The 14,648-nt window shown below is 42.4% G+C and overlaps 1 protein-coding gene across 1 annotated transcript; it reads left to right on the top strand.

Moving 5' to 3' along the window:
• Nucleotides 1-4,923: 4,923 nt before the first annotated feature.
• Nucleotides 4,924-12,454, top strand: LOC121296158 (cytokine receptor-like factor 3). Its single transcript, XM_041221415.1, has 8 exons — nt 4,924-5,040; nt 7,955-8,162; nt 8,603-8,690; nt 8,833-9,010; nt 9,601-9,823; nt 9,994-10,132; nt 10,517-10,629; nt 10,889-12,454. The coding sequence occupies exons 1-8, from the start codon at nt 4,924-4,926 to the stop codon at nt 11,149-11,151; spliced, it is 1,329 nt and encodes a 442-aa protein (XP_041077349.1). The 3' UTR covers nt 11,152-12,454.
• Nucleotides 12,455-14,648: the final 2,194 nt, after the last annotated feature.

Here is a 14,648-nt window from a genome sequence, read left to right as displayed (position 1 = left end):
ATAAAATATGTTGGACACAGTGAAAATACAATTAGAATAAACACGATCATTTGTACAGAAATCCCAGTACAGTACATTAGATAGAAAACCCCCACATACTATATACAGAAAATGATTTAAATGTGAATAATAATATTAATAATAAAACGTGTTACCTCTTTCGTAGTCCAGTTATAAAAGCGACACCATTCCTTTCCCTCCTGGTGTTTTTAAATTATTCTACCCGCGCACGCAACTACATGTCTGGGTTTTGCTCAGTAAATAATCGACCATACAGTAAAAGTATATATCATTATTTAAAACGGTAGCTTAAATGAAGCTATCGCCGGGTTACTTCACATAAAGCTAGCAGCTAAAAAATAAAAATACAGGATAAATAAATTAAAAAAAAAATGTCTCAAACTAAACCAGCGACACGCAGCGTGTTTTGAAATAGCGGACGCCTGCGCAAAAGCTGTTTTTTCTCATGCAGAAAGATGCCCGTTGCCGGTTTTGTTATATCTGCGTTCATGACTGCTCACAACAAGAAGCGCTCAAATACCACATGGCTTCTTCTTCAAGGAAATGGCGCCAAGCAACACGGACCTCCGGCAGGGCCGGCTCCACCAATCGGAGGGCAGGCGAGCGCCGCCGTCATGATTCGCGGCGTGGAGCGCGGCGAACAGCGCCCTCTTGAGGCAGCCCCTGCAGGTGACTTTCCGTGACATTGAAATCGCCTGTATTCAAATTAATTCTTTAATTCCCAGTTGTGCTTAATTCTTTTTTTTGTTTGTTTTCATTCTTTAACACAGTTTTCTTAAATACCGGTAGTTTATTGTGTAGAAGGTCAGTGCAGTGAGATTGTATTTGGCTAATTAATCAAATGCACCCTCGGATGGGGCTACGTATCACGTTATAAAAAGTTATAAACGAGTTCTGGGGCTTTCAGATATTCAGCTTGTTTCCGTTTTACTTTTATTAAACGCTGTTCTTCTTTTACTGAGTGAATTGCCCGAGAGAAAGCACCGATGAGACGGGGAATCGCTGATCAGTTTGCAGGTGTTTCTGGAGCTGGATTCAAAGCCGTGGGAAGTCATCTCTGCTAATAATCAAGCGTCTGTAACGAGATCTGTCGATAAAGACTCAGTGCACCCCAGTGTTTGGATCGATTATTGAGACATCACAATCAATATGCATCTTCCCCGATCAGTAGACCCGCGTTCCAAAGATTACTGAGAATGAGTAACAAATGAAACAGTTATCAAAAATATAAAGACAATTTAGTACAGGCGTTTACAATCACCGAATCAGAGATATATTCAAATGCATTTACTCCGAGCGACCACCAGGCGCTGGCAATGGAAAGCGGGTTAAACTATAAAAAATAACACAAACCGAAAGTGCGCTAACACTTCGCTATCAATTTGAGCAACTTAGTGTTTTGTTTTGAAAATGTTGCATTTTGTTTGCTTGCACAACATAACAAACTTAGAGACGATCCTGTAACTAAACACAACTAACAATGCAATTCTGTCAAGTATTTAAGATACGGAAAAGAGTACAACCTAGTCTCCAGCAAAGCAGTACCGCCTCTCCAGCGGTCTAGCCCTGCTTGTGCTGTTCCCTCCAGCTGTCAGAGAGCACGCCTCTCAGCCCAGTTCAGCTGCAGAGCGCAGATGACTGGTAGCGATACATGAAATAGGGGAGGAGATATATATATATATATATATATATATATATATATATATATATATATATATATATATATATATATATATATTTGAAGATTATGAATTTACTTTGACTCAGGCAGGTATGTAGCGTTTGTTTGTAATATCATGCATGGCGTTATCAAAAGCTTAAAAGCCCGTGTCTTGAGCAGTGATGCTAATTGTTAGAAATGTGAAACTTTGGGTGTGTTTTTCTTTAAGACCCGAGAGTCTGTCGTGAAGTTCCTAAAGAAATTGAGAGTTGTAGCGCCTCATTAGCACAGCGCCTTGGGCTGCGTGCGTTTTGTTTAGCTGATTGATCACTTTTGCTTAAATTAAACGAAACATAATAATAATAATAATAATAATAATAATAATAATATATAATAATAATAATAATAATAATAATTATGTTCAATTAATGATATATATATATATATATAATATATATATCTATATTATATATATATCTATAATATATAAGTACTGTATTACTGTATGTTTTTGTATCTTACAAAAAAAACTTTTCTCTTAATCAAACTATATGACTGTTTTATTAGTTTTATATGGTAATGCCTCCCATGGGTGTCTGAACTGCGGAAACTGGGTTACACACCATTTGAACTAGTCAGATACAGAGCTAGCAGGAACTTGCAAAGCGCCTCTTCAGTCGACTTGAAAAAAACAGAATGACTAACGTTAAGCGTGCGGGTGCTGCGTTTAAACTGGCAATCGGCTGCACTAAACATCAGTGAATGGACTGCAGCTGATTGTATCAGCTATTCAAGACTGTACACTCCATATTCACAACAACGACTGATTTAAAAAAGAAAAATCCAACAGTTTCCTGTAGGTGTCCGTTCTTGCTTTCCGGGCTGCACAACTGAAGCCTGCATTTCTGTGTCCTCGCTGCCCTGACGTCGGCGGAGAAGCGTGGCTGCAGGGCTCAGAAACACCCACAGTGGCGAGTCAGTAAGGTGTTTTTTCCCCTGATGTTGGTAGAGTTCTCAGGATGCTGCGTGGAAGAATGTGGTTATCAGACTGCAGGACTGCAATGTAGCTTGGCCAAGGTCGTGCAGTGAGACAGTGGCTGGGCTGAAGCTACTGTAAGATTCAATAGTGTCTTCTGGCAGGCAGCCCCACTGTCTAGTAGTCTGGGTGAGTGTGATTCATCCTTCACAGAGATGATACACAGGGGGCACAGTCTGCCTCTGAGCAGTGCCAGGATGGCAACACCACAACAAGCCAATGAAAAAATAACGAGCCCTCCCTGCACTTGATCGCTGTCTGTCCTGACAGGGGGCCAATATGGACTTGGATATATTCTGAATGCCCACCTTTATAAGAAGTTGAACATAGTAAAAGCATTGCAAAGTGTCATACAGCACACTGAAAGCATGGTAAAGCATGCTGTTAAACATGGTAGACTATAGTTAATTACATTCAGGAAAGCATGAGGAAACTGCAAAAATACTGATTTACCAGAGCACACTTTCATAAGGGTAGTGCAGGTAGACATACACAGAGTGTCCTGGAGCTGTATATTGCGATTGGGTATCCAGAGGTGGAAATAAGACTCCTATTGCATAGCCGTTCACCCATTCCAGATTTTAACATCGACTTGACACAGTGTACAGTATAGGTATCAAGCTCAGGAGTGTCTTAATAAACTCATAGTAAAACCCGGAATGGATCAAACTGCTATGCAAAGGGAGTCTTATTTCCATCCCTGGGTTTCTGTGGAATCATTAAGTGATTGTGTTAAAGGACTGGGAAATGTAAGGAGAATGCGCTGCTGGTATCACAGCAGTAGCAGCGAAGATATTCCAATACAGTGTCTCAGGGCCACATTTTCAAAGCGTTTACTCCCATCTAATTAACGCCTGTTCATTTTACAAAAGGAGAACCAAACTACTAAGAAATATAATGCAAGTTTTCTTTGGCACTCAGGTGGTGCTTGTTTCTCATTTTGTAACATTAACATGATTTTTTCTGCTTTCAAAAAATAGGAGTTAATTAAAAACGCTTTGAAATGTGGTCCTCAGTGTGGTGACGCAGTGTAAAGCAGTCACAGGCTGGATTTCCGTCACGTTGCAGGTCCAGGCAGCGTGAATGCCCTGCACGCTGAAGTGCGTTCGGATGAACCTCCGGGTGCTGCCTGGCGTGGAAGGAAGTGGTGGAGTGGTTGTTTAGCTAGATCAGTGCCCCAGTACTAGTACAGTTTCAAGTGGTGAACTTGAAGTTAGTTCATGGAGTTATACTGCTGATTAAGTGCTGTAACACACCGAAGGGTAATATGGCAGTAAATAGCTCCGGTAGGCAGCACGTTAGTTTTTCATGCAGATTTGACGAGGTCTGTGTTAACATTTAATTTGTGACATTCTGTAACGAGGGAGCCTGCTGGGAATTAGTCCACACTGGTAACGTTCAAAGCGCATTCCCTCGTGTGGAATAATAATTGGTTGCAGAGGCAGGCAGACAGTTCACGTGGTTCCATTCTCTGCTGAGGCATTTCCAGTGACAAAATGTAATAGAGTGTTTTTGCTTCTAGTCTTTGATGATCTGAATCCGGTATTTCAGGTACATTGGAAAGAACCCAGAAAGCTATTACAGAATCTTTCCCAGAGGATACTTACGACCGATGCTGAAGCAGAACAGAATCAGACTGTCTTTCTGTGTGTGTCTAACTGAGCAGGAGCGGGGCTTGTATGAAGCAAGAATGTGGGAATTAAATACATACCTTGTACCTGGAGGTTGTCGCTGACAAACTGTGCATTTTCAATTGCCTTTAAACTCTAGCTCAGTGTTGTATTGTATTGACTAAACTGCTGTAAAGAGTGCAGTGCTTCCTCCTTATAAGGCAGTTCTGGGTCCTGGTCAAGGCTGTCATTTGCACCACCACGTCTGTCCACGAGCTTTTGCAGCCTCTGTACTGGCAATCTCTTACCCGAGGCTCCAGGCTACAGCGTTGCAAAAGGGGGAGCACTGTGTGTCTGTTTGGATGGATTCAATAAAATACATGAAACATATCTAGACTTATTTAATGACGTCTTAAACAGGTTCATAAATATTAAACTTCATTTAATGCATCAGAACCTTAAAAACAAACTTAAGTCACACACAAATCCAAATCGGGCCATAAGGATTATTGTTCCAGTAATATAATGGGAGTGATAGATCTGGGTTGCATTGTGTAGATGGTGCTCTGAGCGCTGCTTGCTTGTGTGTTGGCAGCATGTCGATCGAGGCAGAGGCTCTGCTCCAGGAGGCGAAGGAGAGCATCGAGGCAGCGCAGAACTACAGGAGTGAGCTACAGCACAGGGTGCAGGGCCTGGACCTGGCGCGCCAGCAGGTAGGGGGCGCTGTTTACTTTTTTTTTTTTTAAAGAAACTTATTTGAACATACACTGAAGTAAGCGAAAAGGACATATTCGTTCCCTTTAACAGGATTTAAAAAGATCTGCATCAAAAAGGAAACCAATGCATCTGGTACAACAGCATATTTCAGCTGGTCGTTGAGGGTCCCTATTTCATGAACTACAAGCCTTGTGAATAAATGGTTACCACCCGTATTCTTACTTCTGTATCTCGGCGGTCACCACCGCTTGAGGATGCTGGGAGGATATTTATTGGAAGCCACCACCTTGGTCTTGAATGAACGAATGAATGAATAATGTAACTGTTTTTACACTTGAGAGAAGATCAAATGTAGCCTGTATGTGCCTTGCCTTGTTTCAGCTTTTACAAAATGAATACAGGGATACTGTCTGCATCATGCTGACCAATGATAAACAGGGTTTCCCATTCTCACACACCTCGGCTGCTTCATTAGCACGCTGGTGAGATTGTTACACAGAGGTGGCACGCAGGCAGCTACTTCAACTGTCACCTAGCCGTGCCACCTTAAATCCTCTTCCTGATTGTGACACCCCCTCACATATATATATATATATATATATATATATATATATATATTATATATATAGTTTCGATACAGTGCAGCAAGGAATGCATTTATCAGGGAGGTGGCAGACAAAGGGATAGGGTGACCAAGTAGATTAGCATGCAGGTCTTTCACCTCTAAGTATTGGGATTGAAACAGGCACCAGTCAGTGAGGCCCCTGGGATACCATTCTGCACATGTCAGTGGAGAAGTATGACCTGTACATTACTGTATATTAAAGAGCTTCCCTTGATTTCCACATCCTAGAAAGCAGCTAGAGATCTTGCTGTCCACCTCTGTACTTTCACACTGTATTAGAAGATTAGAGCTCGATTCACAGCACTGCAGATTATCATTGACCCCAAGGTACTAGGGAGGTTCATGTATTGTATATGAAAAAGGCAAGATTTAAAATAAATGCAAAATTAAAAAGGCTTTTGACAATTTAAGCGGTCGAGGGTTCTTCATGCGCTGCCTTGTTAGTGTCGGAGCACAGTCAGAGGGATAGGGAGTGCATTCACACACCAGCACACACTGTCCCAGTCCCACTTCAAATGCTTTATTTTTAGTTTTAATTACACTGTATTTTTTGTGTTGTTTGCACTGTCCCACCTGCTCTGTGATGCCCTGTTATATTTAAACTATTAGTGAAACCTCATTCCCTAAGCTTGGAATAATAAAATGCAGTCTGTAGTAACGTGATATTTAATGGCTGCAGTTAGATACAGCTTGCATATCTTTGCATTGCCCTGTGATGGTCAGCATGATTTGCACCAAGTGTTAACCAAGATACACCTTCCAGGATATTCTGGAAGCTTTCCTTGTCCCTCGAAGGCTCAGAGTAAACATCCTGCCAGCTATATCCTTGCAACAGGCAGGAGAGCTCCTGAACTCCACCAGACGTGGGAAATGCCAGCGGAGCAACAGATGACTTTTCAGGGACCAGTAAAAACATAAGGCAGCCACCTGAGCTACAGTCTGTTCTGGTGATCACCCAGAGTGTCAATCCAAGAAGGTTTTTTTTTTTTAGGAGCTTAACCGCAGAGAGGAAAAGCATAGGGAGGCTTGATCCTGTTTGCAGGACAACAGGAATGGGAATCGCTCCCTCTCTCCATCCCTGTTTCCTCTGCCTGTACGGGCTGGTGGTGGAGTTCAGTCAGATGTAACCAGCTCCCCTCCCAGAAGGAATGCTGTTTATTCCCAGAAAGGTTGAGGGAGATCAGCTGTCGAGGCCACTGAGGTTTCAAAAGCAGCAGCATGGGAGAAACAAGGAAGAGACAAAGAAACAGAAACATCTTCAAATAACTCAGGTTGCATCAGGGGGGAAAAAGCATGATCTTTTTAAAGTGGTTCCTGCTAATTATAAACCATGTGGGCGTCAGTGCTGGTTCAGTGAGGATCCTGTCACAGCTGCAGCTGGGAATTGGATCTGAGAGTACACTAGTTCAGATGCATGCAGTTATTTTGTTACGCAAATAAAGGTTGTCTCTTTCACTTTGGCAGCTGAGCGTCCAGTTTAAAAACCAGCTATTTATTAAGCAGAATCACAGTCAGATAAGTATGACATGATGGGTCGTCTCCATAGCAACACTACAGTAAAGCTGCATTCTGCCACCTTTTGAGAGCAGCGGCTCACTTGGGCACACAGGTCTGTGCCTGTCTCGCCAGGCAGCATGCCTCCTGTAAGCAGTGTTTAATAAGGAGCTGAGCACTGGATGAAGGGTGTCACAGACTAGCACAAACTGCTGCCTCCAGGAAATGCAGCCTGACTAGTTTAAAGCAAACAGTCTTCCTGTTTGAAGGTGGGAGCTGTCTGCAGAGGAAGTTACCTGTAAACATGTGGGCACCGCTCTGCAGCCTGCTAATTGTCATGATGCACATCACTTCCTTTAGAAATCACAATGAGAACAGGACTTCCGAGACTGTCCGGGATCCAGTGTTACTGACGTGTTTCAGCAGATAAACAACGCTGCACTGTTTACTGAGATGCAGAGCCCGTATGTCTGCATCGATCTATCTCTCTTAACAATCTCTCATTTTGCAGCATTTCCTTGCTATAGATAAAAAATCTTGCTTATTGTTGAATCATTCCTGTTAACCCACGTTACCATTTCCCGTCAGTGACTCCATGAGCTCTCCTGTCTGTGTGCCTGCCTGTATCTCGATCTCTATCAGTATACACACACGCGCATGACTACAGTCTCAGAAGCTGGTTACTTGTGAGTCATGCAGGTTTGATTAAAGCTGGAGTCCACCAGAGTTTGGGGTTGCAGTTCCGAGCTGATCCTCTGACTGGGGCTCTGTCTGTCCTCCTCTCTCTCCAGATCAAGGGCAGCGCGACGCAGACCCGGGCCGTCCTGGTGCAGCACTTCCAGGAGCTGCAGGGCACGGTCAGCAGGCTGCTGGAGGAGCGACTGGCTGCTCTGCTGCTGGAGGTGGACGCTATCGAGCAGGACAGCATCCGGCCGCTGGACGACTGCCAGAAACTGATTGAGCAGGGGGTGAGCATGGCCGACGAGCTGCTCAGGGAAGGTAGGAGGGAGCCTTTCTGTTTAATTCATCCGTGACTATAAAACAGTCAGTAGTAAAGACATTGAAATACTCTTAATCGAAACATGTGTCATTGGGTTTATATTCTTTTAGTAGTACTTCTTCGTTTACGTGCTATTTCATTTTTAATTAACAGACTGAGGGCAGACAGAATAAGACATTACAATGAGACCAGAGCATTGCAAGGGGATGACGGTTCATCCTACAGCTGTCCTGGCTGATGAAGTCGTCATGGGAACTGCCTGTGTTTGCCCAGATGTTCCTGTCCTGTCCTTTTATTATTAAAGAGTAGTCAAAGCATTAAAGATTAGAGATGCCTATTGCAGAAGAAGGAAAAGGGCTTTACGAAGCCCTTGAAGCACTGAAACATCAGAGCCTTTGGAAAGTCACTGCAAACCTTCTCAAAGCCTCCTGTCTTCCAGGCGAGGCTGCTCTGCACTGCGGGGTTGGAGAGAAGGACGACAAGCTGGTCAGCTTTACCAAAAAGGCTCTGCAGATTCAACTGGACAGGTAGGAGACCGAGGGGAGGGGCCCCGACGGGCCTCGGGATTCCGGGGGGGGCCAGCTGTTGGTGACGGTCCCCTTTGCTGAATTGATATCCTCAGTTTCAGCCTGACATGCCCCTGCACTGATGGCTGTGTTTTCCTTGCAGTCTGCCCGAGGTGCCGTCTCTTGCGGAGGTGTCCTGCCTGTCTGCTCAGCTCGACGACTCCCTGCTCCCCGCGGTGAAGGGCAGGATTTGCACCCATGGCAGTGTGGCGTCGCACCCTCCCGTGCAGATCGACGAGCTGGTGGAGCGGCCGGGAGGGGTCCTTGTGCGCTGGTGTAAGGTGAGCGTGACAGGGACGCTTCTCAACTAGCTCAGTAAGCTTTCAGACAGAGCCAGGGTGCAGGGCTTCCACTGTGGTGATGTTTCTGTTGTTCTGGCTGATGAAATGAGACCAGAAGCCTTACCTGCCGTGCACTACCGTAAGCTTTGCAGGGCTCACGTCGCGTGCAGTTTTGACAGACGCGCATGTTACAGCAGACATGCACATTTCATTTTTGAAAAACGCTACCTGGTTCTCTGCCAGGTTAAAGAAAGTTTCAGTTTGCAGGTCAGTGTCCCATCAGCAGTGTATAGAACACGTGTTTCTTTAAAAACAACTTAGTGCAGGGAAGTGCGGAGGCAGCAGGTAAGGTTAATGGAATTATTTCATCCTCTGTGACCCCTTTTTAAAGGCGTACACTTTGGCTTTGTGGCACTGATCGTACAAGACCTGAAGCATTCCATACTGTTTGACCTGGACCCCGGGCTGGCCCTGGAATAAACTAAACTCCACTCGTCCTTCGGTAAAGACCACGTGGTTGTTCTGAGAGCGGTGGTTATACTCCAGTTAATTGCAGATTGGGTCTCTATTTTATTGGTTTGTATTTGTAGGTGGATGATGACTTTGCAGCTCAGGGCTACCGCCTCCAGTTTCGCAGGAGCACGTCGATCCACTTCGAGGATGCCTATGTGGGGCAGGACAGCGAGTACCTGGTGCTGCACCTGGACCCCTACACAGAGTACCTGTTCCGCGTGTGCGCGCGGGGCGACGGCTGCCAGGAGTGGAGCCCCTGGAGCGTCCCCCAGACTGCCTGCACCACCCTCGCCCCCCACGGTAACCACACACAGCCGGGCATCACCGTCCCCAGAACGAGGGAGCGCGCTGCCCACGTGAATCCAAAACACTTTTATAACACATGGTGGTTATTGAATGTAGCGTACCTTCTCTCCTCTCGCGTGTGTGCTGCTGTTTTCTCGATGGCCTGTTTAACTCTCTCTCTGCAGAATGGAGCCCGGGCAATGAAGAGTACAGTCTGAGCAGCCGTAGGGACATCGCACTGAGAAACGACTCCCCGCTGTGTGGAGCCAGGGTCCTGTACTCACAGGCCCCCACCTACTGCTGTAGACAGACCCTCACTTTCAGGTGAGTCTCCGCCTCTTGTGCTTCCTTGTGGGGAATGACAGCGTTAGCTTGGGGGGTAATCACAGAGGGTTTGCCAAAGATATGACATCTCACTGTGGAAGATAGTATTCCAGTCCAGGGATGGAAATAAGACTCCCATTGCATAGCAGTTTGATCCATTCCAGTTTAATAAGACGCACCTGAATTTACCTATATACTGTGGCAAATGTAAGCTTGTAGTACAACTTGGAATAGGTAAATGCTCTGCAACCAGAGTCTTATTTCTATCCCTGCAGGTTTTACATTTTTTTCCCTGTAGCTCTGACACAGAGTTGAAAAAACTTTTTCATGGAAGAGCGTGTGTGTGTATATATAATGTCTTCTCTGCTCTCTCTCTCCCTGCAGAATTATAAGTGCAGGTCAGCCAGACAAGCGGGACAGTGTGGGAGTCTGTGTGGACCGTCGCAATGGACAGGATTCCCTACAACGAGATCAGGCTGTTTGCATTACTACCAGCGGTGAGTGGGGGGGGACGACGATGATCGGTGACATTCTTCACTTGCAGCACCTAGAACTTCTATATTAATACACTTGCAGCACCTAGAACTGTTATATTAATACACTTTCAGCACCTAGAACTGCTATATTTATATGTGCAGCATCTCCACGGGCCTGGCTGGAATATTGTTGTAAACCAGCTCCCTGTGGCTACAGAATCAAGGGCTATTGGTATGAGGCAGTTCATGACTTCTCACTGCATTTCTCTCGTACCTCCAGGTGCAGTATTTGTAAACAGCAAAGAAATGACCAACCAGCTACCGGCCATTTCAACTGGATCTGCGGTGACTTTCGACATGGAAGCGGTGAACGTGTTTCCTGTGAATATTAACAATATTGACAGGGCGAGCGTCAAGCTGAGAGTGACGATTGGTTCAGGGAGCAGGGAGGTGGTGTTTGATTGGTTACTGGATCAGGCGTGTGAAGGGCTTTTCTTTGGGTGCTCCTTCACACACCCAGGCTGGAAAGTGTTTGTGTTTTAATCCCTTCATGTTCCAAACCCCCTTTCATTCGATTAACCTGGTAGCTTCACTTGAACATTGAGGTAGATGTGGCATTGGAACTGCTGCCTTAAATTTCACTTAACAATATTAAAAGCGATTTACATTTACTTTAAAAAGACAAAGTCTAAAGGTTTAAGAATTTAGTAATTTTCACCTTTAGCGTCAGTAATGCAGGGTGAAGAACCAGAATTAAAACCAAGCTGTGCATAATTTTTTAAAAACTGTAAAAATGTCACTGGGTTGCCTTTTTCATTTTCTAATACTTGTTTAGCGAATACCTTGTCTTTCTATCAGTGTGACCGGCAGGTCGGTAGAAATAGGGTTTTCTGCAAGAAATCAGAGAGATGCCACAACCCTAAACTCCTTGCATGCTTTAATTTATATATTTAAAAAAAGAAAAATTTTGCTTAATGCTCATTTCTCTTGTGCCCAGAGACAATCCTTACAGTATTTATTTATAAAAAAAAAAAAAAAAAAAAAAGCACTTTTGGCACATCAAACGAGTAGTGAATGCTTGTAAAAATTAAATCATGCCTTGAAGTGCCCCCCCTCTTCAGTTATGTACATTTATAAGTGTGTCACTTTTTATACTGGTGGATAAACATTGGAATGATTCATCTGTTCTTAAACCCTTGTATCTTGTTCAGCAAAGCCAGGTTTAACAAACAAAAAAAAAGCTAGACATCAAAGTGCATGTCCGTAATAATTCCCCTCTGTGAGGTTAATGAAGCATTTACACACAATCCAGGGGAGGAAGGGGCTGTCTGCTTGACAAAGTATTTTACTATTTCTGCAGTATCGGGCTTAAAAGTTTGGATTGACAAAGCACTTCATTATTTCCCATTTCCTATAATGCTGTATTCACAAACCAGTGACGCACTATAAATACAGAGAACTGAAATTCATTTACTGGTCTTTTGCATTGGCAAAATTGGGACTCTATTAATATGCACCTTTTAAAATAAACAAAGTACTGCTTTAGTTGAACTGTGAGAACTGTTTATCCAAACAATGTAAATGGTTATAGTATTGTTCAATGTAAAGGGTTATAGTGTTGTTCAATGTAAAGGGTTATAGTGTTGTTCAATGGAAAGGGTTATAGTGTTGTTCAATGGAAAGGGTTATAGTATTGTTCAATGGAAAGGGTTATAGTATTGTTCAATGGAAAGGGTTATAGTATTGTTCAATGGAAAGGGTTATAGTATTGTTCACTTACCCCATGGTTTGTTTTGCCGTCTTTGTTTTTGTTTAAGCAGCAGAATGTGCTTGTTAAACATTTGTATGAAAGCTATATTGTCAACATTTAAATTAAAAAAAAAAAAAAAATTTAAAAAGTGAGTAAACCCTGTTTCTGCCACTATAGAGATGTTTAGTTGTTATGTTTGTATGTGTCTTCTACAATTGCTTTAACCTTGGTTTCTGATCACCAGAGGACAAGGATAATTTCTGATTCACACAGCGTTGTACAAAACAATTTATTTGTTAATCAAGATGCAGTATTTCCAGACCGAGAAGGGTTGCATTGATCTCAAACAGAAAATTACTAAGCAGCTGTACTAAACAGGTAATTAAGCCAATTATGTGCGATTTAAAAGGCAGAACCATAATTTAGAAATTCTAAAGCATGAGAAATTAACCAATGAGTTGCTTACAACCATTGATGACAATGGAAAATATTACTTTTATTTTAAATAGAAAACAATCAACATTTTCTATAACTCCTTTATTACAAAATTCACAACTTTAACATGGGGGTTTAACATAATGTTGTTTCGGGAAATCTTTACCTTAATTTGGGGGCCCTCAAACAAACTTGTGCAAAATACAAGTCTTCCTTTTTGAAGCAATAAAAGCATAATTAGCTTGCTTAAGAAATGACACAAGCAATAACCATAGAACTACAAGTTTCCTCAAACCAAATCTACGTTTTTACATATGTGCACAGCTTTAGCAAATTAAAGCAACAGTTAAGAAAAGCTTTTGTCGCAATCCTTCAAAATATAAATTTGAAGTTCCAAGAGTTACACCTCTATATAGCTGGCAAATCAATAGGGTCACACAGAAAAAACAAAAAAAACTGCAGTTTACCCCTTCAATCAACTGAAGTCATACGTTTAATTTAAACACACTTCTTAAATATACTTCATTAACAGCTCAGACCACTGTAGTGAAATACAGATACCACATGGTTCCTTTTACAAGCTTAAGTAGTAATTTGTAGACATCAGTAAAAAGTTTTTAAAAAATCCAGGCTTAAGCACACAACATGAAATGAAAATTCACATTGTGAGTTTTATCAATGTGTTCTATAGGCTCAGAAAAAAAAAGGTTACCTGCAGCTTTTAAAAACCAAGGAATGAACTAAAACATAATTAAAATACCCTAAGAGCAGCATTCCTTTTGTTTATCTTTTAAATACAAATATGAGAATGTTATTTAATGGTAGTAACAAAAAAACAATTCTAAAAAAATGAGGTGAGCCTGTCACTCAACCACAGTGCATGCCAGGTTAAAAGCAGCATCACCAGCACTGCACTAGTAATAAAAACTTCTTCTAAAAAAATCTGTAAACAGTTGCATGAATAATAAACCTGGTTCTTGTATGCAGTTAAATACTGCTAGAAGTATATTTTCTGTTAGTGTCTGCAGTAAATACCCTGTGTGTTAAACGGACAGACCACAGAATACTTGCATATAGGGTGAACAACATTTCTGGTCCAGTCTTGCAGTGCATTTTTCCTTAGAAAGTGGCAGCTCCACTGCCCTTACCTTGCCAGGGTAGGGGCTCTGTTCAACTACAATACAACCCTAATGAAAACATGTTTGTGTGAAGTACTGTACTAGCAATTCCATGAGTTTGATGTTAAAAAAACTACTGTTGACCGACTGTGTGTAGGTTCAAGTTTAATAACCCATCAGCCGAGCAATGCATCACACACAACCAATAATAATAATAATAATAACAGCCAGCAAAAAAAAAACTTCTAATCAAAATATATTTATATATAAAAGAAAGTATTTCCAAACAGGCACCCAGGACAAGACAAGTGCTAATATACATGAAACAAATCAAAAAGGCTGTTACCGTTAACAGCAAAGAACACATTACACATTGTGTAGTTCTCCATGATAAATCACTTTGTGTAGTTCAATATGATATTACATGAACTGTCTGTATGCAACACATTTAGTAACCAGTCTGAACATTCCTACAATACACAGAAGCAAAACCAGCTATGGTCCTTAACGGTTTTAGTGTATTCATATCAAAATACAAGTGACTATTTATATATACACAATAGATGCCGGATATTAGCAACCCTGACAACAACTTTCAGTTATTAACATTTTCCCAGAAACAATCCTGTCCCATAGTCTTTAAATGGGAATGGAATTCTGGTATTAGCAACTGCACACTGCTTACTGACAGCTTTATTACTAGTTGCCAGTGCTACAGAGCGCACTTGCATGATTTA

Source organism: Polyodon spathula, chromosome 21, assembly GCF_017654505.1.
Source record: "Polyodon spathula isolate WHYD16114869_AA chromosome 21, ASM1765450v1, whole genome shotgun sequence".
Lineage (NCBI taxonomy): Eukaryota > Metazoa > Chordata > Actinopteri > Acipenseriformes > Polyodontidae > Polyodon > Polyodon spathula.
The sequence above is the reverse complement of the archived record's forward strand: the minus strand, read 5'-3'. Positions and strand labels throughout refer to the sequence as shown.